Below are 25,753 nucleotides of genomic sequence, written 5' to 3'. Positions count from 1 at the left end.
ACACTTCTAGATTTCTTCCATTTTTTCCCCAGTTAAACCAGTTTTCTTGAGTTTTTTCTTGCCCGCTGTGCAGATTAAGTCGGGGAATGTCACCCTGTTGTGTTGATTGTAAACTTGTGGGCATGTAAGTAGTGACATCGGGCTTTAAATAAATTTGAACTTGAACTGGACTGAGCTCAAATCGTACGTCACGGCTGCAAAATATTTGTGAAATCGTTATTATGAAATACCCGACATACCTGTTCAAAACCAGCAGACTGAAACTGGCTCGTCTGCTGCAGGTTCAACTTTATTATTTTGCTGCTCAAGAAACATTTCACTGCCTCATGAGTCTGTCATACCTTTTAAACCCTGCTAAAAGTGATGAGCATCAATAAACAATATTGCTGCGAGGTTTTTCATAACTGACCGTTTCAGTCCAAACAAAAGGTGATTAATGCTCGTTTATTTTTGATTTGGATATAATTTTGGACTGTCTATGAGAATATAAACAGCATTTTCTTACTTCTGCAACAAAAACACAGAAGTTCCAGTTTCACTTTCACTCCCAGCTTTGTGAACTGTCATTAACAGCATAAACATTAATTTATATTTTAAAGTTGCATATTGTAGCTTTAAAAACGATGCATGCAGTACCTTTATTAGTAATTTAACGACGATATCCTGATGTTTTAATCAATTTGAGAATGAAATACTGATGTTTAAATTACTTTGACAAGGATAAATGTGATACACATGGCACCTTTACTATTAAAGGATTTTTTTTTTAGATGTATCCTCGAAACACATTCCTGCCTCTCCTCCTCTGAGGAAGACGAGGAGGAAGAGGAGAGGAGTATCAAGGTGTAGTGATGTACTCAGTCTTGTTCACTGCCACTGCGCGCTGCTTTCCTGCCGCTGACAGCTTGTAAATTAATCCTTCCTTTCACTCGTCCTTCTTTTTCTCTCTTTCTCTCTCTCTCTTTCTCCCCCCCGCCCTCGCCGGCTGTCTCCCTGTTTTCTGTGGACGCAGCAAACAAGAAAGGTTAGTGCCTCTCTCTGTTTTTACACCACCTCCTCCCTCCCTCCCTCCCTCCCCCCACCCCCCTTTGTTTAGCTGTCGGGCTGCCTCTGCACATCCATCCCGCTGTGTAAAATGTGCTTTTGGGTCAGACGTCTCCATGTTTTCTGACAGCGGTGATGTGAAGTGACAGATGCTCGTTGTTTCTGTTACACTGTCAAAATCACACCGCTCTGCCGTCTCTCTGAGCCGCTCCTGTCTTCAAGCATTTTTCCCGAGACGTATCTGGTTCAATTGACAGCGTGGGTGAGCATGCGCGTTGAAGGGCGTGTGTGGGTGAGCGGCTGCGGTTCAGCATATGTTTGTTTGTGTGTGTGTGAAATGTCTCTGTCTGTGTCTTTGTGTGTGTGTGTGCATGTGTGTGTGTTTCCCGCGCTCCCAGCTACCTTGCAGCGCTGAGTCCACAAACACCGCCGATGCTCCTCTCAGAATAATCCTCCCTCGGTGGTTTCTCGACCTCGTCACCCCGCACACCTGCAGCTTCACCTGCAAAAACAAACGCCAAACCAGGAATTTCAAGTCATTCCACCCAGAGGCGATAACTAAAATAACAAAGACCTTTTTGCAGGTTTTTTTTTCTTTTTTTTTTTTTTTTTTTGAAACACCTTGCATGTTCTCAGTTTGTCTTTTTCGTGTCAAAGTTCAGAGTACAAATGACGGATGCGTGCGGTTGCCATGCCAGCGTGGCAAAGCGAACAGTGTGACAGGCAGGGAGGCTGTGGTTTCACTCGCTCTTTGTGTCGGTGTCGAAAAAGCTGCCTCAACTGTATTTTGTGCTGATGAAAATGTGTGTTTTTTTTTTTTTGTTGTTTTTTTTTATGTCCCAAAATGACTCGCTGCAGGAGCTGCTGCTATCATAACTCACTGAGAAGAAACTTCGAAAACATTACATAACAATTACAACCAGCTTTATTTCCACAGCTCTCTTCATATTCATCCTAAAATATCAGCTGCTCATGTTGGTATTAGATTGATTTCATATCAGCTCAGATAATGTCTGGGATTTCTGGATATTATAACATTGTAATACTGTAATATGGGATAAATAAAGATTTGAATCTTTGGTTTGAATCACTAATTGGTGATTCAGTTTATCAATTATTGTCTTGTTTGTCATATTTTATTGTCATATTTATTTTTGTAGTTATTTATGGTTTATTTGATAAGGACGGTACAGTGTGCAGAGACAAACTGAAAACAGCTGCAACTTTCATAGTGTTTGTAGCAGATGCTATTTTGCAGCACCCGTCCTTAGAGGGGCTTTTATAAAAATAAGAAATTAAAACTAATAAAAGGTCAACTGATTACAGTAACATACAGTAAAACACACATTTGGCAGTAATATAAATATATATATAATATAATATATAGCTGTAGGCCGAAAAACGATAGCTCCTCTTGCCTTAGCTGTCTCCTCTGAAAAGTTGGATTTTCCCTCAACTTTAGAAAGTGCTCTGCTTTGCCCAAAGAGAGGCCAGCTTTTCCAACAAAGTGGACAGATTCCCTCCACCCGGCAGCTGCTCCGACTCCACATCAGCTTTAATGCAATAAAGGTTCTGGCAGTCGACAATAGAGAAACACTGGAAACGGCGGAGCTTAATGCACATCAGCGCTCTGTGATTGAGTCAGAGGCACTTTGGTCAGGTACCCGTCACTTTGGAGGAGCAGCCTGCACGCTCGCCCCGTCCTTTAGGAGACACAACAGGCAGCGAGGAGGGCGCCGGCGAGCGCCACGCCCCCTCAACTCTGCCGCCGCCGCCAGCCGGCTCTGTTGACACCGGGCTGCTTCCACTAATTGCGCAGCCTGTTTGTTTTCGCACAGTCATATGGCGGGGAATTAGAGGTTTTAATGAGAAAAGCCCACAACTATATCACCTCTTAGCATGCAGCTGTGGAAACACTCGAGTGGGCCGCAGACACTCACAGGGAAGAGCAGCAGCCGGCTGAGAGATTCCCCTCCTTCCATCATTTACACAGATTTCACTCACAACAGGGGGGCGTCCGACTTCCCCTTTTTTTTTTTTTTTTTTATCTGAACATCATCAAAAAGTACGTCAACATCATTAACCTGCTCTGCTTCACTTGCACTTTGGTGTAACCACCGCCTGCTGTCACGATTTGCAGCGGCGATCAATTAAAATCAAGATTTCAGGTTCTCTCTTGGTATTTTAGCTCTCCCTTCCTCCAAAATTGTACAGTATTATGCAGTATTATACAGTACCGTTTACATTATATGCAATATAAAAATATTAGACATAGGCAATTCTGTTTATAACTCATCTTACCTTTAACTTTTGGTCAAATTGTTCTATTTAAATAGAGCTAATTCAAAACTACATATGAGATTCTTTTACCACCCAGGTGCAGTGTACAATGGCAGAGCGGGAGCAGAGTTATTGATATTTATGGAGGCATAGGGTTAGCTGAAGTTAATTCAACTCACAATCTGACTTCTAATCAATCAAATCAGTAAAACAGTATTAAATTAAAAAAAAAAAAAAAAGAAAAAAAAAAAGGGATATCTAGGCAACTCAATTTTGAGTCATACTGAATTCCTAAAAAAAAAAACCCAAAAAACAGGTAAGCTCTGTTGTATGGAGTATAGATGAAAAAAGATGTATAGCAATTTGGGGAAAAAGTCTTTTATATGTATTTTTTTTACAATAATTCACTGTGGTTTTCAGTATTTTTATTTATTTATTTTTTGCTTGCAATTCCATGTCGCCTTGACTTGTCATCTTGACTCCTTTCCATTGTTCCTCGAAATGCCACTCACTTGTACAGAAGGACAGCCGTTCGTGTGTGTGTGTGTGTGTGTGTGTGTGTGTGTGTGTTACCTCCTCTCATCGCACCTCGTCTCCTCCCCCAGGAAACGAGCTTCTCCTTCAGCCAAGGACGAGCACATGGCGGGGGTCAAGGACTCGCTGCTGGCCCACTCCTCCGACCCCGTGGAGATGAGAAGACTCAACTATCAGACACAAGGCATGGACACACACACACACACACACACACACACACACAAAGCCAACCCATGATCTCATATGCATTCATACACACACACACACATAAACACACACACAAACACACACGCATGTCTACAGGGAGACTGTTATTGATCTCCAAGTCCTTTTTTCTATCGTAACCCCACAGGGCCACACAGGTTGCGACATTATTAACACTGATCGATTTTAGCTTTGCTTTTTGTTTATGGCCTTATATCGGCATCAGCGCGTAAACACTTCACTGGTAACTGCAGATTTACAATCGGTCCATGAGGAAAAATGGAGACTGGGATGCAGAGTGGACACGTTTTGTCGTTCAGGAGGCGAAAGCGACTGATGCACGCGGTGGAAATTACACACCATCACAAAAAAGTTACCGCCAGCGGACACACACGCTCAGTCTGGAGCCGAATTGCAAGACATTTACCAGCCTGAAGGGGGCAGTATACCTGATGAGAGAACGCTTACTCCATTCCCATTAATTGACGGAGCATTTAAATGAGGTTCAAGTGAGCAAGTCTCACTTTGTTGAACGCCTGTTACCTTGAAAAAATAAATTAAAAAAAACTTTGCAAATGGAAATGATGTAAGCTCCGTGTTTATTTCGTCATAGATCAGGGAGATCCGGTCACAAAGACGTTAATAGAGACACGTGGAGTTTTAATCGAACGCCGGGTGAGAGCAGACGTACTTAGAGCTGAGACTGTGATGTTCACACCAGGTGGACGCAGAGTCAGTGTGTCGGCGGAGATAATCTTGTGGTTCGTCTCCAACACACTGAGTCCAGTTCTTATGGAGCTGCTGACCAACCTATTACCTGAGATTATCCTGCAGACTCACCTCAGTGTCAGCCTGGCTGTCACTGGATCGTGGTCGTCTCTGATCCCCGCGTGGACACACACACACACACACACACACACACACCAAGACCTGTTCAGGACACTCCAGATAGCCGATGGTAAACATTCAACATGCTGACTCAGTTGTGGCTCTTGAGACTGAAGTCCAGATTCACTAAAAGTTTGTGCAGGATTCAGGCGCTCATGTCAAGGCCTGGGAAACGTTGAAAAGTTAGTGTGACAAGGGTTTCGAAATCTAACTCAAGCAGAGGGTCGGGCTCTGGCGTCTGGTGAAGAACAGCTTAATGTACGTCTGAGAAATTTTCAGTCAAAGCATTTTGTTTCAGCTCGGACTGGAATTAGAAAACTGAAAGAAGTTATCTCGCTGAGTGCCTCACATCCTCAGAGAGGCTCTTGTACGGGATTTGAAATATAGACCAGCTTTCACAACATAGAAAGTATTCGAGCACCTTTGCAGCGGCAACTCCAAAAATAGTCTCTTTGGTCTAATAAAACGAACAGAGAAGTCATGGAAAAGTCAAAGAAAACCACTAATTAAACTGATCATGAACCCCGGCACTGTATCACCAAAATTAGAATACCATAGTAGACTAAAAATAATCCTTCTTTGCATCTGCTGTGGTCATGCATATGTACACTGTATGTAAATTTGATTGTTTTGCCCGCACAGTAGTTAGTTGTAGGCGAGGCCATGCAAATTGGAAGCGCCCATCCCACGTTATTGTAGCACAAATGAGCTCATTTGAATGATGGACTAAAGATCAAACATGAATTTTTCTCTCACTGCTGCAAGATGCAGGCAACATCCTCAGCTGTTGGAGCAAAGCAAGGCAGAGGGTTTCCCATCCCGGAGACTCAGATCAGAAAATGCTCCAATTATAAAAGGTCTTTAGGGTGCAGGGTTGCCAGCCCCGGTGCTTTCTGAAACATGCAGTTTGTGCTTGCAACTGATGATGAAAGGACAATTTGCATGTGCGGCGCTCCTGTTTGTGCCACAACTTGATTTGCATACATTTCATAGTGAATAAGACGAACTCTGCGCCTTTAGCTCAAACAGCAAAAGGTAAAATAAAATGCACTTTGTCCTCACAGCACAGCGAGTCTGGACCTGAAGCTGTGAAACTCCACCAGATAATCTCTGTCACTTATTGGTCCTGACCGAGCCTCCAGCGGGTAAACCTGCTGTAAATCTAGTGCGTCCCTATCCAAACCTGTAATTTTGGTCTTGAGATAAAAAAAAGAGTTCAAATATTTAGTATCTGTTGCTTGCTTGTAGCCTCCGGTCGGTAACAAAGTCAAGCTGAGATGCCGTTACGACCTCGGTGTTGTCTTCTCACATCCTCCCACGCCACTCTGATGACTCATCGGAAATAAATACCATTTACTGTGAGCAGGAGTCAATACAGTTTATTGTGAGTCGGAGCACAGTTGTTGGTAAATAACAGTAATCCTCGGTGTTCACCTGTACGGAGGATTTAGTGGAGAAAACAAGAGCTAGAGGCAGCGTCTGTGGGATTTTGGAAGCCCTCGGCTGCGTCGGCTGGTTGATGGGAACTGGACTGACTGAACCTGTAAAGGTAATTTATAAACCGCTGAGGTGAGGAGACTCATGAGCTTCAAAGTCGGCCAAGAAATAAAACAGGCAACATTCACAGGAGTGGGCTTTCTCTTCGTTTCTCTTTCTATCTCCGTCTGGTTTTAGAGTTCAACCAAAAAATATGGTTTTGCAGATGTGTTGGGCCAGTTGTTGTTCTTTGGCTCCAGATCGCATGTCAGCCGCTTGGTGTGACCAGAGAAATCAGCCCAGGGGGATGTGGGAGGATTTGACTCAATTAAAAAAAAATCTGCAATGACACTTGACTCACTCTCCCTCAAACATCAATTCAGCATCGTTAAATTAATTGTAATAGCGTGGTGTTAATTACGGGAATCGTTTAAGAGCATGGTGATGGTTGGTAACCTCAATCTCACTCCAGTGATATTGTTCATGCTGATGTTTCACCAAATTAAGACGACATTTCCTATAAATCCTGTTGCTACACTGCAAAAACTCAAAATCTTACCAAGATTATTTGTCTTATTTCAAGTCAAAAATGTCTTATCTCTAGTCAAAATATCTCATTACACTTAAAATAAGACATGATCACCTCAGAAGTAACTTGTTTTTAGACAGTTGTCTCTTGTTTCAAGTGAAAATTCACGTGAAACAAGTGAAAATTTGTTTGTTTCATTGGCAAAATTTGTTTCTTGTTTCTAGCTAATTTTCACTTATTTCAAGTGAATTTTCACTTTTTCCACTGGCAAATTTTGCCAATCAAACAAGCAAAAACAATGTCTGTCTAAAAACAATTTACTTCTGAGGTGATCATGTCTTATTTTAAGTGTAATGAGATATTTTGACTAGAAATAAGACATTTTTGACTAGAAATAAGACATATAATCTTGGTAAGATTTTGCGTTTTTGCAGTGCATGGTAAGAAACTCTCTTGCCTCAGTTTGTGCCCAGAAAAAAAAAAGGTTCCCTCCTCTGCGTTTGTGCCGTAAAGCAGTCCAGCAGGTTTCCCTCCCAGTCAGATCCGGAGACGGTATAAAATGCAGTTTCCAGTCTTCTCTTTAATGGTTTGGTTGGCTGTCCTGGTGTTTCAGATTCGATGTGGTAAAGGTTTACCGCTGCTGAATGTTTTAGTTTCCCATCACGGCTGAAATTCAGTGTCAGAGGCTTTTCCACCCTGGTAAGAAAAGAATTCACAGGGTAACAATTTCATGAAAATAGTCCATTTTAAAGATATTGAATGTTTGCACAACATATTGGCAACTTCACACCAAAAATGTATATTGCTTACTGGCCTTCAAAACCCTATAAAGGCTGAACTCGTATGTGTTTTTCTGTCTGTAGCTGTATTCTCTACCACTCTCCCTCTTTCCTGCCCTTTCTTTATCTTCTCCATCTCGGTCGTATCGCTCTCGCACATTTCTTCGTTTATCTCCTCTACGCCCTTCCAGCTATCTCTCTCATCTCTTTCAGTGGGAGGTTTTAAAGTCACAGTTTGTTGTTGTTTTTGTTCTCAAGTCATCCTATCAGATGGGCAGCGTTTACACCTGTTAACAGTAGGAGAGGATTTGGCAGATGTTGTTTACACCAGTACAAGTTCATCAGCTCATTTAGCCTTGACCTTTGTTCCCCCTTCAGTGAAAGCTCGCTGGGTGGCCTCGTTCCCGCTGAAAGTTATTCCTCCTTCCTGTGCAGCACGTACCGCTGCTTTTGACTCAGTCCTGCAGAAAATTTATGTCCACGATGTCCACTTTTCCTTTTTTACCTTATTCACAGCTGATCCTCATCCCGTGCTTTGCTCATGTTTTAGGACCAAAAGGATGAAATCAAACCTTTGATAATGTTCTGTAAAACAAGTAAAAAAAGAAAAAAACCTGTGTTTGAATAGCAAACTCAGTCCTGCCATGTTTCCTTTGAAGATGTAAATTCTCCTGAACACTGGCATGTCAAGTTGTGATGTTGAGGATTTCAGAGGGAATTTACTGAAAGACTGGAGGATGAGGTAGTGTCGTAGGATTCCTAAATATTGATTATTCCTAAAAACATATTGTTTTCAGCAGCCTCACCACCAGGTAAATGCACCTTTCAGCCCCCGTTACACCTGATTTGAACACATATCTCATATTCATATTATATCTAGATACGATGTAGCCGGACAGTGTCTGCCTTAGGGGGCTGAAATTTGGCAAGGAGGTCAAGTGTGTGTGTGTGTGTGTGTGTGTGTGTGTGTGTGTATGTGTGTGTGTATGGAAATAGAGTGGTGAAGTCCCGCCCTTCCACTTCCAGTACATGGGTACATATGTGATTTCACATATGTGAAATCACATATGTGAAATCCATGTGTGCTGGAATGTGGATAATCGGGAATAAAATCGGGAATAAAACACATCAGCATCTTGACTTGAATCTGGATGGAGAAGAAAGGGAGGGAAAGGGCGATGACGTGACGTCACATACGCGACACAGCATGTAGTCTTTCTAATTGTGTTTTCTCAGCAGCATTTAACTGAACAATGGCGCAATAAACGGTCAAACTCTTGACATGATCATTTAAGCCTATAAACATTTGTGTAATCCAAAGCATAACGACAGGGGGATCAGAAAATAATTATTTTCTGTTCATTGAACATCATTCATTTTTTTTGCTCCGAAAGGTCCCATGGGGGTCCACCGGAAGGGGCGGGACTTCACCACTCTATGGGAGTGGCCTATCGCAAAAAGATGCATACCTTCCAAATGGATTCACTGACTTGCACAGGATTTTGAAGAAAAGTCGGTAATGAGCCAAATAACAGCTGATTAACTGTTCATGCCAAGTGGCAAAAGAGGCAGGGCTGTGGGAGTGGCCAAAGACAAAATACACATAATTGGTTGCCCGGCCCCCATGCATTAGCCACGCCCCTTTCATAACTTAAATGAACTGTTTGTTAGACTCTTGAGGGAGGCGTCATTTGACTCGTGTTAGCCCCGCCATCTTGTTCTGCTGGTCTGTCAGTTCTTTGGTCCACAAAAATCTTTCCATTCATCGATCTAAAGCTGCTCCCACCCGACAGCAACGGCAGCTTTCAACCTCTGAGGCTGAAATTTGCCTTGGAGGTCGTGTGTGTGTGTGTGAATGGATGCGTGCATGGGTAAATCCACAAACCTGGCCGCAGCTATTGTGAATTTGCACTTGTTCTTATTTAAACACGGTGAGTCTCCACATTGATATGAATTTCTGCCAGTGTGTTTGTTGGATGTGGATTTCCAACACATGCACATTTATACGTTCTTCGGTTCAGTGTGGTCACGACGCGCCTCCGACCGCCACTGGAGGTCGTTTAAGCGATCGGATCACAATCAACCTTCAATGTGTCTGTATCTTTAACATGCATACCGCCCGGAAAAACTATAATTCCTCTCCTGATAGCTGCCAGTAACTTAAAAGCAGATGTAGATTAGGACATAAAAGCACAGAAAGGACACAGACGCACAGAAAAATAATTAAATGATTCCCTAATCGTTGTAGTTTAAACTTCAGAACTGTTATTTTAGGCGAGGACCTGAAAATGAACGGATAATGGAGTTTTGTGGAAGAGAGTGCAATATCTCTTAAAGGCAAATACAGAACCACAATCACTTAATTTGTGCTTTGTGCAGTGAATGCAGACGAATTTTGAGAAGGTTATACACGGACACACATAGCCGCAAGAGAGACGGTGCTCAGCGTGCATTTAGACGGAAAGCGAAATATTCTGCGGACGCACCGCGACACGCAAATGCATCTCCGGGCGTTACAACTCCTTCTCTCCTTGTGGCTCCCCTGTTCTTTTCTGTCTTTTGTCCTAACTGATCCCTCTATTTGTTTCACCCCGTCTTTCCCCTACAGGTTCCAGTGTCCCCAGTTGCCCGAACACTCCAAGTTAGTTTTCACTCCTCTTGTGTTTCATCGTCTTTCCCCATCCCTTCCTCCTTCCCTTTCTGTTTGACGCTGCACTCATTTGAATTTGAGCCCCCTCCTCCTCTAACCCATCTCCCCGTACTTGCGCATATCCGGTGTACATGCTGTGTGTCAGTCATTATTTCGAGCAAATCATCGCCATCAGACCTTGAAACCCTGATGTGGGAAAAGTGTTCAGCTCTTCTGCAAACTTTACTTTCCTCTCTTAGTGGCAGTGTTGAGGGATTGTTGCTCTGGGTGAGAGGTGAGATCCACACAAATTGATGTGCACCTGTTGTGTCATGTTTTAGACCAGTGAAATTGCGGATTTCTTCCTGCCATAATTACTATGTCAAGAGCCCCTTCTCCAGGGTCGAGGGTCCATCAGTATGGCAACCATGCTAATTGAGGCCATTCACAGATCGATTGTTTGGCCCGTTCCTGTGCATTCGAAATGAGATTGGTTTGGGACTCGTGATAAAACTGAGGTGCAGAACTTGGAATGAGGACAGTTTTATAAAGAATGCATTAGCACATTGTGAGAAATCCTCTTCCAATCAAGTCTACTGGAATATGGAGTCCAATTACTAGATTTGTACCGCAGTAATGGTAAAAATTAGACACTGTTATGAGACGAAAATGGGGGGAATGTATTATTTTTCATCCAAAACTATTTCTAGTGCATTCATAGCTTTGTTGTGCAATATGTAAGTACTCAAATGAGCAAGGTTTTGAAAACATTAGTATCATAATATTGAACACATCTGGCTCCAGTGCCAAAACTCCCGTCCTTCACTGGTAGCAAAACTCTTGATGGATGCTCGTAACATAACCGGGTCCCAAGGCTGCACAGGAAAGTGAAGCTGTTTTCTGAAATCCTGAGTTACATGAACAATTTTGCATCATAACCACATTTACCAGTCCTTGATTATTAATGATCGTTTCTTATGCATGCACAAATATTCACCCTGAAAAATCTAAAATATCTGGTCTAAAATATTGTGGTGTTTGTCGGTATCATCCAGTGTGATACCGTCTGACTGTGGCTTATATAATCAGCTCATAGCGAGGCGGCATTTGTAATCTTTGTGAGATTGAACTTTCTATCCTGTGACCCCCCCCCCCTTCCGCCCCCCTCCACTCACCTGTGCAATTATGTGCTTCATTCAACCAATCAGCATGCTGGTTGAGGCTGACATCACCAGTGTGGCTACAACATGCTGTTGAAGAGCATCATCCCTCTGTCCGCCGCACAGCACTCACCTCCAACCTCGCCTTCAACATGCATCTGCACCCCGGCTACGTTATCCACTTTGTCTCTGAGCATATCTGTGTGTGTGTGTGTGTGTGTGTGTGTGTGTGTATGTGTGTGTATTTGTGCATTTACCTCTTCCCTCCTCTCTGCAGGGATGAGGGAGCATCCTCCCATCTCTACCTGCGACCTGGCAGACCACATAGAGCGACTCAAGGCCAACGACGGCTTGCACTTCTCTCAGGAGTATGAGGTAAGTGTGTTTGGACTCTGTTTGTGTTTATGGAGGACTTCCAGGTGACGTTACACACCTTCTGGTTGCTATACTGCACGTCCTCAGCTCTTGAGCAACAATGCACAACTTAGAGAAAAAAAAAAAAGCCCTACAAAGCATGAGTTTTGTGATGGTTAACTATGAAAAAGAACAGCCAGTCTTCTCACTGATGGTCTCATTTGTTTCTGTGGGTCATGCAGAGACATGAGTGATAAATTGAGATGATTAAAAACTCCTTGTAGTTGCTGCAAATTGAACTTTGGAAGCTCGTACTTCCTGTGTTCGGCTGCACGAGCGTCTGACTTGACTGGTGTTCAAGTGCGTTGGTCAGAAATATCAAGTAGCTGCATGAACCTGAAGGCATCAAACATGGATGGTGTTAGAAAAGTCTTTTTTTTTTCCAGTGGATTTTGTTCTACAGCAAAGACCAAATACTGAAAAGTTGCTTTCTATTTTGTCAGCAGAATGAAAGTACAGAATGAAGAACAGAAAAGTAATTTTGTTGTCATTTTGCCACATTTCTTTTAAATAACTACAACTTCCTGGGCAATATGCAGGTGCTACAAACTTGTAAATATGATAAATACAGTGTTTCTAGGAACCAGCATGAAAATGAACACAAATTCCCTCATTAGCTTGGGAGTGAATATAAATATGTATTTTGCACCACATCTTTCTCAGGAAAAAGTATGAATATTCCCCGACACCAAGGGATAGAAGAGAAACGAGAAGTTTACGGCAGCAGAATGGGAAGTTTTTGTCGAAGAAACTAACCAACGCATGCATAAAGACTGTAAACCAGGAATGTGTTTCCATCATGTGACATGTGCGGCTTGGATGAGCATTTCAGTCTAAATGTTTGTCAGTGACATGCAGGAGATTTGACACGACTCGTCTCTGTTTCATGTCTCCTCCGCTCACACGCACGCCACTGCCAAGACATGTCGACTTTTTATTATTTCTTTCACGGTTGTGAAACATCGGGCAGTCACTGAGTCGGTGTTTACTGTCAGCCTTGATAAATCATAGTCGATGGTTTCTTGTAATAATAATCCCGAAAAATAATTCCCAAAAAGTAGCAACCACTACTTTGATCTAATTAGAGGCAAGTTGTGCCAGTGTAGTGGATCTCAACAGTTATTTTTTAATGTTGGAGGAAATTTAGGAAATTTTAATAGAAAGGACTAATTCTTATGCTGCTTCTTTTTATTGGGAATCAATCAGTTCCCCGCTTATGTGCACTGGCTGGTGGAAAAGGTGTAGCCCAGTTGATTGGCTGCACCTTTTCTGACAAAGAGCATGAAAATGACAGGGAGGAGGGGGGTGGTGAAGCTGGAGATACAGGCCGGTCTTCTTATGGCTCCTCAGGCTGTGGTTGCAGCTCCTGCGGTGGTCCTGAAGGGGAAGGGGGGGGGCGGACACATGATCCAGATTTGTCTGGTGGGACGAGTCCGGACACAAAAACCTGAAGATTGTGCCAAGTATTACTTCACAACAGTAAAGTGAGTGCAAGGTGAAAAACGGTGCACGACACCACTGTGACACGCAGGGAGGGGGAAAGGAACCGAGGTTGGCGCCAAAGGAACGAAATGAATAAAAGAAACCTCGGCGTCAGCAGGCAGGGGGTCCCGCTTGCCTCGACGGAGCTGAGCTGCACAGTTTATTAGTCAGAACGACGACGTGACGGGGCGATGTGATGGAAGTCGAGGGTGAAGCCACGCCGCCTGGAGTGACGCCCCCCCCACCCACCACCACCACCAGAGAAAGAAGTAAACTTGTGTGAGGAGGAGAAAGAGTCAAGTCAATAGTGAGCTGGTTCAATAAGGCTGAAACACGTCGGCATAGAACTATCTGATTAAACTCTGTGCCGATATTCAGTATCTTTTTTTTTTTTTTAAATTGAGCCCTTTTCATGCCAAAGAAAGGACCGACAGAGACACATCATTTAAAGCTTGTCAGGCTTGAAAAAGGCTTTGAAACAGCATTCAGGACATCGTGACACGTTAAAGCTCTCCAGTGAAGGCCAGGATGGTGAACGTCTTAGAGGCTCCTTGAAGCCGCATTTCACCGCAGCTTTTAATGGCCAGTCGTAGAAAGAGTACTTCAAACTGCTACTACAGGAGAAGTACTGTTCCTCTGCTGGTATGTGACTGCAGTAGAAGTAGAAGTACTGTTCCTCTGCTGGTATGTGACTGCAGTAGAAGTAGAAGTACTGTTCCTCTGCTGGTATGTGACTGCAGTAGAAGTAGAAGTAGTGCAGTAAAAATCTCCTGCAGTAAAAGTCCAAAGTGTCTCATGTCAAATGTCCTGGCAGTAAAAGTGACTGAGCTCCTTTTTCCAAACAGTAACTGAGTTAGCTGGGATCTTTTCCATGCAGTTAGAAAAGGAGGAGAGAACACGCTGCACACTACATGTTTTTAAAGGGGCATTACACTCAACTGAATTGAGGACCCTGTAGACTCAACTGACACGTGGATTAAACACATAATTGTTTTTATCGTCAGGCCAGTTCACTGAAATGATTCCCGTTTCCTCATATTCTACTTTTTTGGCCAGTTGAGTCTAAATTTTCCTGCTTTTATTGTGAAATTTGGAAAATGACAAAAAGAACCAACAAAGCAGATGCAGGTTCTCTCCTCTCAGCTTTACTGACTGAGCTTTTATTGTGAAAGACTCCACAGTCTGTCATGGATCATTTGTTCTCTGTAATGGATCTGATGTAAAATATAAAATGATTTAAAAATGGACTGAAGTAAAAGTAAAATTACTGACATTAAAAAATCCTGAAAAAAAGGACAACAAATACTAATAGTAACATGAGTAAATGTAATTAGTTACTTCCACTGTAGTTTGCGTTTCATATAAACTAACAATAATAAAAACATGTTGACCAGCGAGGTGAGAGAGGAACAGCAAGTGATTGTGGGTCTTTACCAGGAAGCATCCAGGTGATTTGGCAATAAAAGTGTTTGCACAGACAATGAAATTTATTCTTTTTACCATAAACTCGAAGCTGAAGCGTTTTTTTTTTTTTTGTTTGTTTGTTTGTTTGTTTGTTTTTTTGTTTTTCGTCTTGCACTTTAAAAACATGCTCAAACTGCCATTTGTTGCAGCCGGGCTTTGGATAAATAGTGGCACCCGTACACATAACCACAAAATCAACATTATCTCTCCTCGGTAAAATATCCCACACAGTAGATTTTCCAAACCACATTTTTATTTTATTTTTTTCCCTGAGATGTTTTTTAACTCATGTATAGAGCTGGCTTACTGTTGCACAGCTAAAGTTCAGTGCTGGTAAAAAGGATGCTGCTAAAGTATGCATGAATTCCATGCCTTCCTTCCAAGAATAATATTCCACTGCTCTTACCTACTGTAAAAGCCAGTGAGGGATTATGGCTTGTTGATGTCCTACAAAGGAAGGTAATTTGCATTTAAAGTGGTGAATTTCCAAGCGGATAAAGCAGGACAGATGGGTGCACTGTTTACGCACAGCAGAGGGAAGGGGGCATATTAATTATAAAACAGCAACTGAATCGACTTTTCTGTTTTTCACTGTTTTTTTTTTTTTTTTTTAAGGTGTTTTTAGGTGGAGAGGAGCGCACACAGACAGGTTGTTGTGATGTTCGCCAGCCTAGTTACCGCAAAAATCAGACCGCTTTAAAGGAAAACTTCAGCCAAAAAACAATATATTTTTCTAGCATTTCCTCACCGCAGTTTGTCTTGAATGTGGATTTGTCTCAGGGAGAACAAAGGCTCAGAAACGATCGCTGTTTCTGTGTGCATGGGGTTGGTCGGCGACTTGGACAATCAGCAGAAAAAATGATAAATTTTAAATGTTAAATGATGATGTCTCAAGATCTCAAACTCTTCATTCTTCTCTTATTATATTGATGCAGAGTTTTGCTTTTCTAATTTCACTTGTTACTTTATTTCTTAACCCATACTATATATTCCCACTAAGGTTACTGTAGGTCATTAAAACAAAACTAAAAAGTAAAACTAAGTCTGAAAACACATTTTAGTCAACTGAAAAAATAAATAAATAAATAAAAACTCGACTTTAGAAAAAAAATGAAAACTAAATTAAACGATATTGTGTACTTACAAAACTAAGTAAAACAAAAATATTCAGAAAATGCCTTTAGTTTTAGTCTTTGTCAGTTTGATCAAATACATTCACAACCAGTTTACCTATACTGACAAACATCGCCCACATTAGAATCAACACTGACTGATACTGACACTAAGAAAAACAATAAAAACTAAACTGAATCAAGCAAACCTGCTCTGGAAACTAGCTGAAACTAAACTAAACAAAAATTTAAAACAAAATAAAATACATACAACTAGCAAACAATGTAATAAATAAAAGTTCAATAAAACAAAATAGAACTGCGCAGAATTATGTTTATTTCTCAGTCTCAAATCTTTCCAGCAGCAACTTTGACTCACTAGAATATGAGTAATGTCATTACAACGTGCAAATAGTATTTTTATGGGCAACAGCAGAATAAAACGCAGCTCATATCACAAATCATTTTTCTGCCCCGTGATACGTTCTGTCACACTGGGGTGGCCTTGACCAGTGAGGTTTGGCCTTGGATGGAAATGTTTTCTGTATGTTTCATTAATTTTTAGTCATGTAGCCTGTGACAAAATTATCGTTTAAACGTCCAAAATAGGACAGACATATTTAGCTTGCGGCCCTTGGACACAGCTGAATTTTGCTGCGTGGCCCCTGAGCCATCTGAAGTTGAGCGTCCCTGTTCCACACCATTAGATACCCAAAAACTCCATTTGAACTAGTCATTTAGTCTCATATTCAATTATAAATCTCTCGTTTTTCTCCAAACAAGGTAAAAAAATATAATAAATATATATGCTAGATAATTCCACCTGTTTCTGTTGCTAATCAACTTGTTCCCAAAATCTCCTTGAATAATTATCTTGATCCCAGTGGGTTGATCTGCCTTATTCTGCCTTGTTTCAACATATTTATTCTTGTTCCCAGAGAAAAAAAAAAAAAAAAAAAACAAGTGAACCTGCAGTGGAAACCAGTGGGATTTCCTCATCCCACTGGCAGATTCTGATTCCCTCATTTGAAGAAAAACAAGATGTTACAGTAATGCTGAATATGAGCCTGAATGACTTGTTAAGATGGAATTTTTTTTTTGCAGTGCAGACACACACACACACACACACACACACACACACACACACACACTACATCCTCCTGCCTCCCGTTACACAAGAAGCTACCAGCTATTAGTCTATTGTGCGAGCAGCAGGCCTTGAAATGAAAGGCAGATAATGGCTGTGTTTCAAATGAGAACAGCCAGAGGATCTCACAGCTTGTTACATCTGATGGATAAGCCGGTCTGATTGGAGAGTGCACGGGATACTGCCGCATATATATAAGGCCTCCAAAATAGTGTGAATTTGCATAATCCCTATGGAGCTCTCAGTATTCTCTGAGAGGTAGTCCTGCCTCAGAGTAACTCCGTTTATTATATAATAAAGATTATATTTAAAGTTAGGTGCATTATTTTTTATCCATATCAGATGGAGGAAAGCTGGTTTGCATATGAGCCGGTGTAGTAAAACTTCTTTTGGCTGCTAACCAAGCCTCGGGGCTCATCAGCAGCCTCTTATTGAAACACTTTTCCAGCAGTTGTCCTCTGTGCTGCCGAGGGCTAATAGATTCTTGTTTAGCTGCTGGTATTGATATCTGTTGCAGGTTGGACAGCCGCCCAGAGTCTATTCATTGTCTCCCTTTAAGAAGAAACAGACTCATCGGGTTCAGCGCACACACTCACACTCTCACACACACACACCCTCAAATACTTTTTAAAAGCGACAGAGTGTAATACAGCGGGCTTGATTTGAAAGAGTTGCGAGGGCTCCTGTAAAACACAGCGGCTCACGTACGCTCAAATGCACACACACACACACACACACACACACATACACAGAGTTTTAACCCCCTGAACCCCAAACCGGGATAGAAAGACATGTATTTTTTTAAAAATCGCCAAAATTCAATCGTTTATCATAGCTGGAAGCTTTAAAAACCTATTTTTCCGACGGTCTCTGAATGCAACGAAACTAAGCCTAAAAAAGTGATTTTTCATTCGAATCATTTTATTATACATGCTTCATTCAACAATTCGCCAAAGAATAGTCGTTTACTCAATCCAGATTATTCAAAAAACAGAAAATTCTGCGGTCTTCAGTGGATCTGAGACATCTTGATTGATTCAGGTGAGCCCAACAGTCACGTGTCAAAAATTCACTGAATTTCAGTGTGAAGGCAGCAGTAGTAACATGGAAGGGCACAAGGCAGTAAAAACGTTTATACAGGTTGGAAAAATGTTAATATTTCAGGAAATAAATCATGTGAAGCCCTACTTTTTTTTTTCCTGGATCAGTGACACTTGTGGGCACCTGAAAAAATGTTCTGTACATTTATTCCAGTGTTTCTCGATTTTTGTAAAATAAATTATCAAAACAAATCAGTTTGCCTTTTTTATTTTTTTTATTATTTATGGCACTATAACTCTTTCATACTGTGTAATTGCAGTGAAAAACAAGCCCACAGTGAGCCAAAATGTGAGGGAAGCAGAAAACACCCAAAAACTGCTTGGGGTTCAGAGGGTTAAATGCCTTAATTGCACCGCTGTAGTTTATAGAGTTTCCTCTGTCTCAGCCTGTGTTCGCCGTGCCAGCAGCCTCTATCTTAATGTCTGCAGCTTTCCGCTTGTGAAAAGACACATCAGGTGTCTTCACCGCCGTGTTGTTTCCTCCCGTGATGTTACACGAGTTACAAAGCGGCCAGGCACAGATGTTTTCTCCGTTGAAAAAAAAAAATAAAAAATGGACCGAGCCTGTATTTTCTCCATGAAGCTGATGTATCGACGAACAGCGGAGAGAACGAAGGCCTGTCTGTCACTTTATGGACGGCTGATCCACATTTTGATGTTTGTCAGGAAGTCCCAGAACACATCTGAATGTTCAGGCTGCAGCACGCCGAGCAGCCGTCGGCGGCCAATTCAGACACAGTGACGGTTTAAATTGCTCTTTTTCAAAATGGAATATAAATTGATTTCCCTTGTTCAACATTTGTCTGCAAATATTTGCCTATGAATATGACTTGGCACAAGCTAAATGCCCACTTACATTCCCGTCCGTGTTCAACAGCAGCACATCTCTGTATTCATATTTCAGACGCACACAAACAGATTCGTGATTCGTTCGTTTTCATACATTTCTGTCACGCCACCCGCTTAGCATAACGACAAAAAGAAACGCTAAGAAGAATAGAACTAACACATTAGCCTAAACATCAGCCCCAACAATGGATGCAGCCACGATCCAAGCATCTTGCCGTTTATTTCTGTGGTTTTTAGTCACAGTAGCAGCAGTGGTGGTGGTGGTGTGTTGATGCTCACCTCCCTGTAGTTTTTCGACCACAAGTTGTAGAAACCTTGAAAGCGTCGAACGGCTGCAGTTAACTTCTCCTCCCCTGGGCATGAAGCGAAATCAGATCAGCAGTCAAACAGGGAAGCGTGGGAATCTGACCGGCTGTCGACGGCGAAAAGTTTCGCTTTTTCCAACTTTTCTCCGACTTTTGACTGAGCTTGTCTCCCAGGTCGCTCAGCTCTATAGGAAATTAATAAACCTCTGGTGAAGTTTTGAGCATGTTGCTCACCGTGTGAATGCAGCATTACAGAGCCGGCTTGGCAGTGTGTGCTGCCCAGAGTGTCCTGCTGTTTACGCTGAAGCACACACACACACACACACACACACACACACACACACACACACACTGTGGCTGTAAATCTAGGAGAAAGAAAAGTGCGGATAGTAAATTCAGGTTAGTGGCTTGCCAACAGTTTTCTCCCCTCCCAGCTGGTTGTCTGCGCTCTGCAATGACAACAGGTGCTAACCAAGATTTTTAGAGACAAGTGCACCTCCCGGTCCCTAATTTGGTTTGCTCAATTATGATATCAACCCGCGTGTGGAGTCCCACTTGAGACAGCTGAGAGCTGCTCGGTGCTTTGCAGTGTTTCTGATAGGTTCTGCTGTCCTTGTTTGCCCTCGCTGCGTCTCCAGGCAGCTGGTGCAAACAACAACAACAACAACAGGCTCGTATGTATTGCAGTCATGTGTGTGTGCGTGTGCATTTAAACTTGTGGGTACCGTGTGTTTGTGTATGTAAATTGGTCTCCATTAGTGGTCCGTTTATGTGGAAATGTGTTATCACTGTTGGTGCAGACGCCGTGCTGAAGGCTGGTGAATACAACAGAGCTGTGCATGTTCCTACCTGTCCAGAGGCACCTTCTCATTGAATACGACCACGCACATGACAGGCGGATTACGCCTCCTAGTGTCAGTCCATCAAGACTACTGAATATGTCTCTTAATCCATCCTTTTGCTAAACGTTAAGATGGGGGAAGAGGCGGATGCTGGTGGTGTCAGAGCATCCTGTCCTGCACAAAACTCAACTTTTACATCAGGACACACACAGTCAGCTTACCTAACACGGCTCAGCTTAACGTAAAGGTGAAGTCAGGGAAACGCAGAGGAATAGTCGGTTTTCAGTGGCAGGAGACAGACGGCAATTAAAGAAAAGATTATGCATCGTCTGCATCTGGCTAGCAACAAGTGCTAGCCAGATTGTATGTAACATAGAGATTAAAATATAAAAAACAACACAAAACTGATTTTAACATTTACTGTCCATGTTACTCCAAACATCAAGTTAAGCATCAAAATCAGGATTAATCAGCATCACCACTGCCGTGCTCAGTTTTCTTACTTGTGTATTTGGCTCCAGTGCGTTCTCAGTTGGCATCGTGCCACATTAAACACATCAAACTAGGTAAACAGTGATTATTACCAATAGGCATGGGCTAATTTTGATTCAGTGTCAAGGTCAAGGTTCGTTTATTGTCACTCCAAACATGGTGTACATGAAAAGAATGAAATTTCAGTACTCAAGGCCCAGTGAAAACACAGTAAATAAAGAAGAATAGATTTTTTAAAAAAAGTACTAAGAGGAGCTTAACAAGTTAAAGGAGATGAATAGTTAACGTATAAAAGATTTATCAGTTAAAAAGAAAAACGTTATGAGAGCAGCATTGAAAAGTCAGCTCATGTCAGGTGCGCTGTTCATCAGTCTGAGCGCCTCAGGACAGAAGCTCCAGGTTAATTAAGGCGAGACACTACAGGTGAATAGGGTAAAAATTTTAAATAATAGATATCAACATGAAACTTTCTCAGTTGATTACTTATATCAAGATGAGAAAAAAATGTATTGCAAGTTTTTTTAATTTTAATGTTTAAATATGCAAATGAGGCATTATCTCATTAAATATGCGCTAATTTGCATGATTTTTAAAAAACGAAATCAGATCGTGTGATAAAGCCAGGCTCAAAATTATTTTTTCATTTTGTTGACATATTAGATGGGAAAAAAATTACAGAGGGATTTATGGATGTGTACTTCTGTTATCCTGTAAATCATAATATACTGTAAATAGCTTTAAAAAATCGATTTTCGCCATGTTTTTTGGTATAAAATGTTCTATAAATCAGGCTAGGAATAATATATTTACAAATCCCTCTGTAAAAGTCTTCATAATATAGCTAGGTGCAACACTGGGAAGTTTGGTGTATATAGGTGCAACTGAAGTTGAGATTTCGTTCTTGGAGTACGAGAGAAAACTCATTTTGAGAAAAAAGCTTTTAAAGATTGATATTGTAAAAATCAACACATTTCTTTTGGAAATCAGTTCTAACAAGCAAAATAACTATTCAGAGTCTTGGCAATAACAATATACAACATCCCAAGTACATTAAAATTGATAATTCAGTGACACAATAGGCATAAAAGGCCTTCAATTGTAGAGAACCGAAGACAAACACATATATAGACAAACAAACTTGCCACCAGAACTGCAACTCTGTGCTTTATGTTCATCCCTAACACAAAATGTATGTATGTATGTATGTATATACACACACACACACACACACACACACACACACACACATATATATGTATATATATATATATATATATATATATATATATATACACACATACATACACACATACACACATACATACATATATATATATATATATATATATATATATATATATATATATATATATATATATATATATATATATATATATATACATACTAATATGAATAGCCTACAGCTTTTCCTAAAATGGACAGATCCATAACTCTGTGTGTGAGAGAGAAACTCTCTCTCCCTCTCTGTGTGTAGGCCTACTATTCACTATTACAAACACTAGGTCTGCCCAGTGTCCACATTTTGTCATAAAGTAATCATATTAGATTTGACTCCAGCAACAGGCTGTGGCAAAACCCCTGATTTTGTTTATTTATAGCTATTGTCAGCCCTGACCCAGCACAATTTGGACAAAGTAAATAATTAATGAGTTCGTGTAATCGGGTGACGTGGACAAGCAGCCACGGCTGTGTGGCATGCGTTTCAGCAGGCTATCTATAAGATCTATCCCCGCCGGTTTCCCATTGTCAGCTTACATGAAAAAGCGCTTCCCAAGGATCTTTCACGGGGTAAATCATAAGCTTTTTTCCTTTTACACTCCCTTGCATTTGACTTACTGTTGTCTCCTCTTTACTGATTTGCCCGACATTGCGTTCATTCATTCAAAACAGATCCCGCGAAAACGATATGTCAAAGTATACCGCGCGAAGCGTCTGAACTAATCATGATATCAGAAACCAAAACAGGCCAATGAAATTACGCTCTTAGCTTTAAATACCCCTTTGGACTTTCACGATTGGTTGCTGGTAGAAAGGAAACGCCTTTGTCTGGATAATATTGCGTTGTGTGCATTGTGTGGGAGACGGAGAGCGGAGACTCCGCTTCAGTGAGAGAGCAGCTGACTGGAACTCCGCACGTCGCGGAGTAAATCTAACGCCGCTAGCAGGCAAAATGTGATGAAATAAACACATAAATGTATAATTTGGACATTTTCTTTATGGTAGTTTGAAAGATTACATGTTCATGGAGTGAAAGAGCCCAAAATCTCAAAATTGACCACTGCATGAAAAATCGCTGATTTTACCTGCCGTGTCTCGCCTTAAACATATCAGTTAACCTGATAAAATTAGCCCGTGTTTACTGGTAATAATCACTATTCACCTGGCTTGATTGTTACATATGGTGGCCCGTACGGCGACTTTGATTCCCACTGATTTTGTTTTGGTAAAGTTAGTTGTCATATGCCAGATTTTTGCGACCCACATTTTACTGCCCGGACTTTTGTTACAAGAGGGAATATCGTCTTTATTGAGTCCTTTATATCTAAATGATTGCTGCTTGACTGTTATGAGGTTGAAATATTTCGGTGCATGAGACGTGCGGGTTGGGCGGGGAAACCGAAGCCCGCAGAGCAAACAGCAGAGCTCCTCCCATGCAGAACGCAACAGGCGCACCGAAGAAGAAAAACCTCCAGCCGGTCGTCGTTAAAATGTCGTGTAAAATAAAAAATGCGGCTTCACTGCTCACTGAAGGAGTTGTAGCTGCCGCCGAGTGAACATCTCACATTTCTCATTTCTGTTACATGCACCTTGTTATGTGCTGGCACAGCGCACGTGCACATCCAGACACTTTAAACAGTAAGCCTGCCAATCTGAATTAACACACATGTTGCGCTTCCTGTATAAATGACATAAATACACGTTCTGAACACGTTCACAGATGTTTATAATAGCTATATTTGCTTTAATCATGTTTCCTTCCAAGGAGTCTTTTCACTTTTTTGCTGCAGCAGCGCCTCAGGATCCATAAAGTTCCACCTTACAATTAATGGGTATCAATGGGCTGTAATGGAATGGGTTTTCAACGCCAAAAGGTCAGGCAGGTTGAAATGTCACGAAAGGTCGTTAAGAGACGGGTTGCAGTGAATAAATGGAAATGAGCAAAGTGCACGGTGTTTTTATCAGACAGCAGCAGCAGGGAGAGCGACAGCGGGTGCCAGTGTGCTTCTGGAAGTTTGCCGGTAAATTGCAGACGAGTGAAAACGAACCGGGGCTACTCAGATGTGTCGTAAGGCGACGTCAGTTGTTATTCTGGGGCGTGTTAATTTGGCAGCGTGTGCTGAGTCGCAGCCCGCCGTCTCCAGCATACACAATCACACGCACGGCTCCCGCCTCTGCGTTCACCTGCCCCTGTTTTGCGGCGGCGGTGGGACTGCGGCGCCCTGAGTATGATTACACTGACATGCTCGGTAACTGATCTTCACATCGGCGGAGCACATTAGAGGTAATGTGAGTGATTTGTCAGCGCGACACAGTGGAAGCTTTACCTAACAGGCTGTTAAATAAGATGTGCGCTCAACCTCTCTCTCCATTGTCGTTATTATCAGCTGTAAGCCGGCGGCCCACGCAGCCGCCCAGCCAGTCAGGAGGAAAACCAGCAGGATATTACAGCCCTCGTCTGTGTGGATGTGTGTGTGTGTGTGAGTGTGTGTGAGAGACCCTGTGTGTGTGTTTTGTTTTTCAGATGATGTAAGATAAATAGTAGGAGTGTGAAAGGTCAATAATGAATAACAATCTCCAGCATGTCATTATTCAGCTGGAACTGTGCCTGTGTTCAGAGCCAGCGATCGATACAGAACCGAGACAAATCATCAAACTGCATATATAGTGAACGCCTGGCCAGCTCATATCAGCAGCTCACAATCTTCCCCTTCCAGGAATGTACAAATGGATCTCCGCCGCGCCAGCACCATATGAAATTATTTCGTTGATAGCTCTAAAAAGCAAATAAGCGGCAAAAACAATTTGCAGAGGCAGCGATTTCTTCTTCTCATCTGTCCGCGTTTAAGGTTTCGGTGCGTGGAAACCTGAAGAAACCTTTAGAAATTAGATTTGCTGCAGCTGAAGTCGCCTGTTTTATACCCGTTCAAACCCCACCGATTTAGATAAAGGGAAACTGAAATGAGCCTTTTGGGGGAACTGGGTTGTTGTAGCAGCAAAAGTGAGAGGATACAGCAAGGGGAAGAAAATAATCACAATATAAACAGTAATTTACTATTATGTTCATGTATTTTCTGTGGTGATGAGGCTGCTGTTGCGACACCGGTGCATCAGATATTGTTATTATGGTCTGTTGCTCACGCATCTTTCCAGATTGTGTTTACTTTATGTTGATTTCAATGAGGAAAATGGGGGTTAAAAAAATAAGTGGGTCATGGAAATTCACATTTGACAATTTCAACACGTTATGTGCTCAATGTGAGAATGTGAAGTATGGAGACAGGTAAGGGTTACAGTAGAGAGCTTTAGCCTGTGCAAAAAGAAAAAAAAAAAATAGGCATAGGAGATAGATGTGTGCAGAATACTGATGATTTGGAAAAATACACCAAAGTATGAAATAATATACTATATACTGTACTACAATGCAGGGATATAACCCTAACAGGAGCACTCAGGCTCAGAGAGATCCCTCCTCACCAGAACATGATGGAGTCAGACGCTGAAAAGATCTTCAGCTGAAATAAAGTCCAACTAACAAAGGTCGCTATTAAAGGAATAATGCGAGTTTCATTCAGTCCCGTTGCCACAGGTGTGTAAAACCCAGCAGCAGCCATGCAGTCTGCCTTCACCAACATCAGTGACAGAGCGTCTTGTTCTAAAGAGCTCACTGAGTTCAGGTGCTGCTGGAATAGTGATGGAACAGGAAGCCACCGCTGCAACAAGTCAGCTGCTCAACTTTCTTCCCTCCTAGATATTCCACCATCAGCTGGAAGTGGGATTATTG

General features: G+C 41.8%; 1 protein-coding gene across 5 annotated transcripts in view; it reads left to right on the top strand.

Annotated features, from left to right (window-relative positions):
• The window catches only part of ptprfa (protein tyrosine phosphatase receptor type Fa), a 424,230-nt gene that overhangs the window by 359,175 nt on the left and 39,302 nt on the right, over positions 1-25,753 (top strand). For 3 of the 5 annotated variants that reach the window (XM_030049234.1, XM_030049233.1, XM_030049236.1), the window contains 3 exons: positions 1,013-1,024; positions 3,930-4,042; positions 11,801-11,898. In XM_030049234.1, coding sequence (XP_029905094.1) covers positions 1,013-1,024; positions 3,930-4,042; positions 11,801-11,898 — 223 coding nt within the window. The remainder of the gene's footprint in view (positions 1-1,012; positions 1,025-3,929; positions 4,043-11,800; positions 11,899-25,753) is intronic. The other 2 variants (XM_030049237.1, XM_030049235.1) reach the window with 1 other exon arrangement.

The sequence above is a fragment of the Myripristis murdjan genome, chromosome 4 (assembly GCF_902150065.1).
Source record: "Myripristis murdjan chromosome 4, fMyrMur1.1, whole genome shotgun sequence".
In the NCBI taxonomy this organism is placed as follows: domain Eukaryota; kingdom Metazoa; phylum Chordata; class Actinopteri; order Holocentriformes; family Holocentridae; genus Myripristis; species Myripristis murdjan.
The sequence above is the reverse complement of the archived record's forward strand: the minus strand, read 5'-3'. Positions and strand labels throughout refer to the sequence as shown.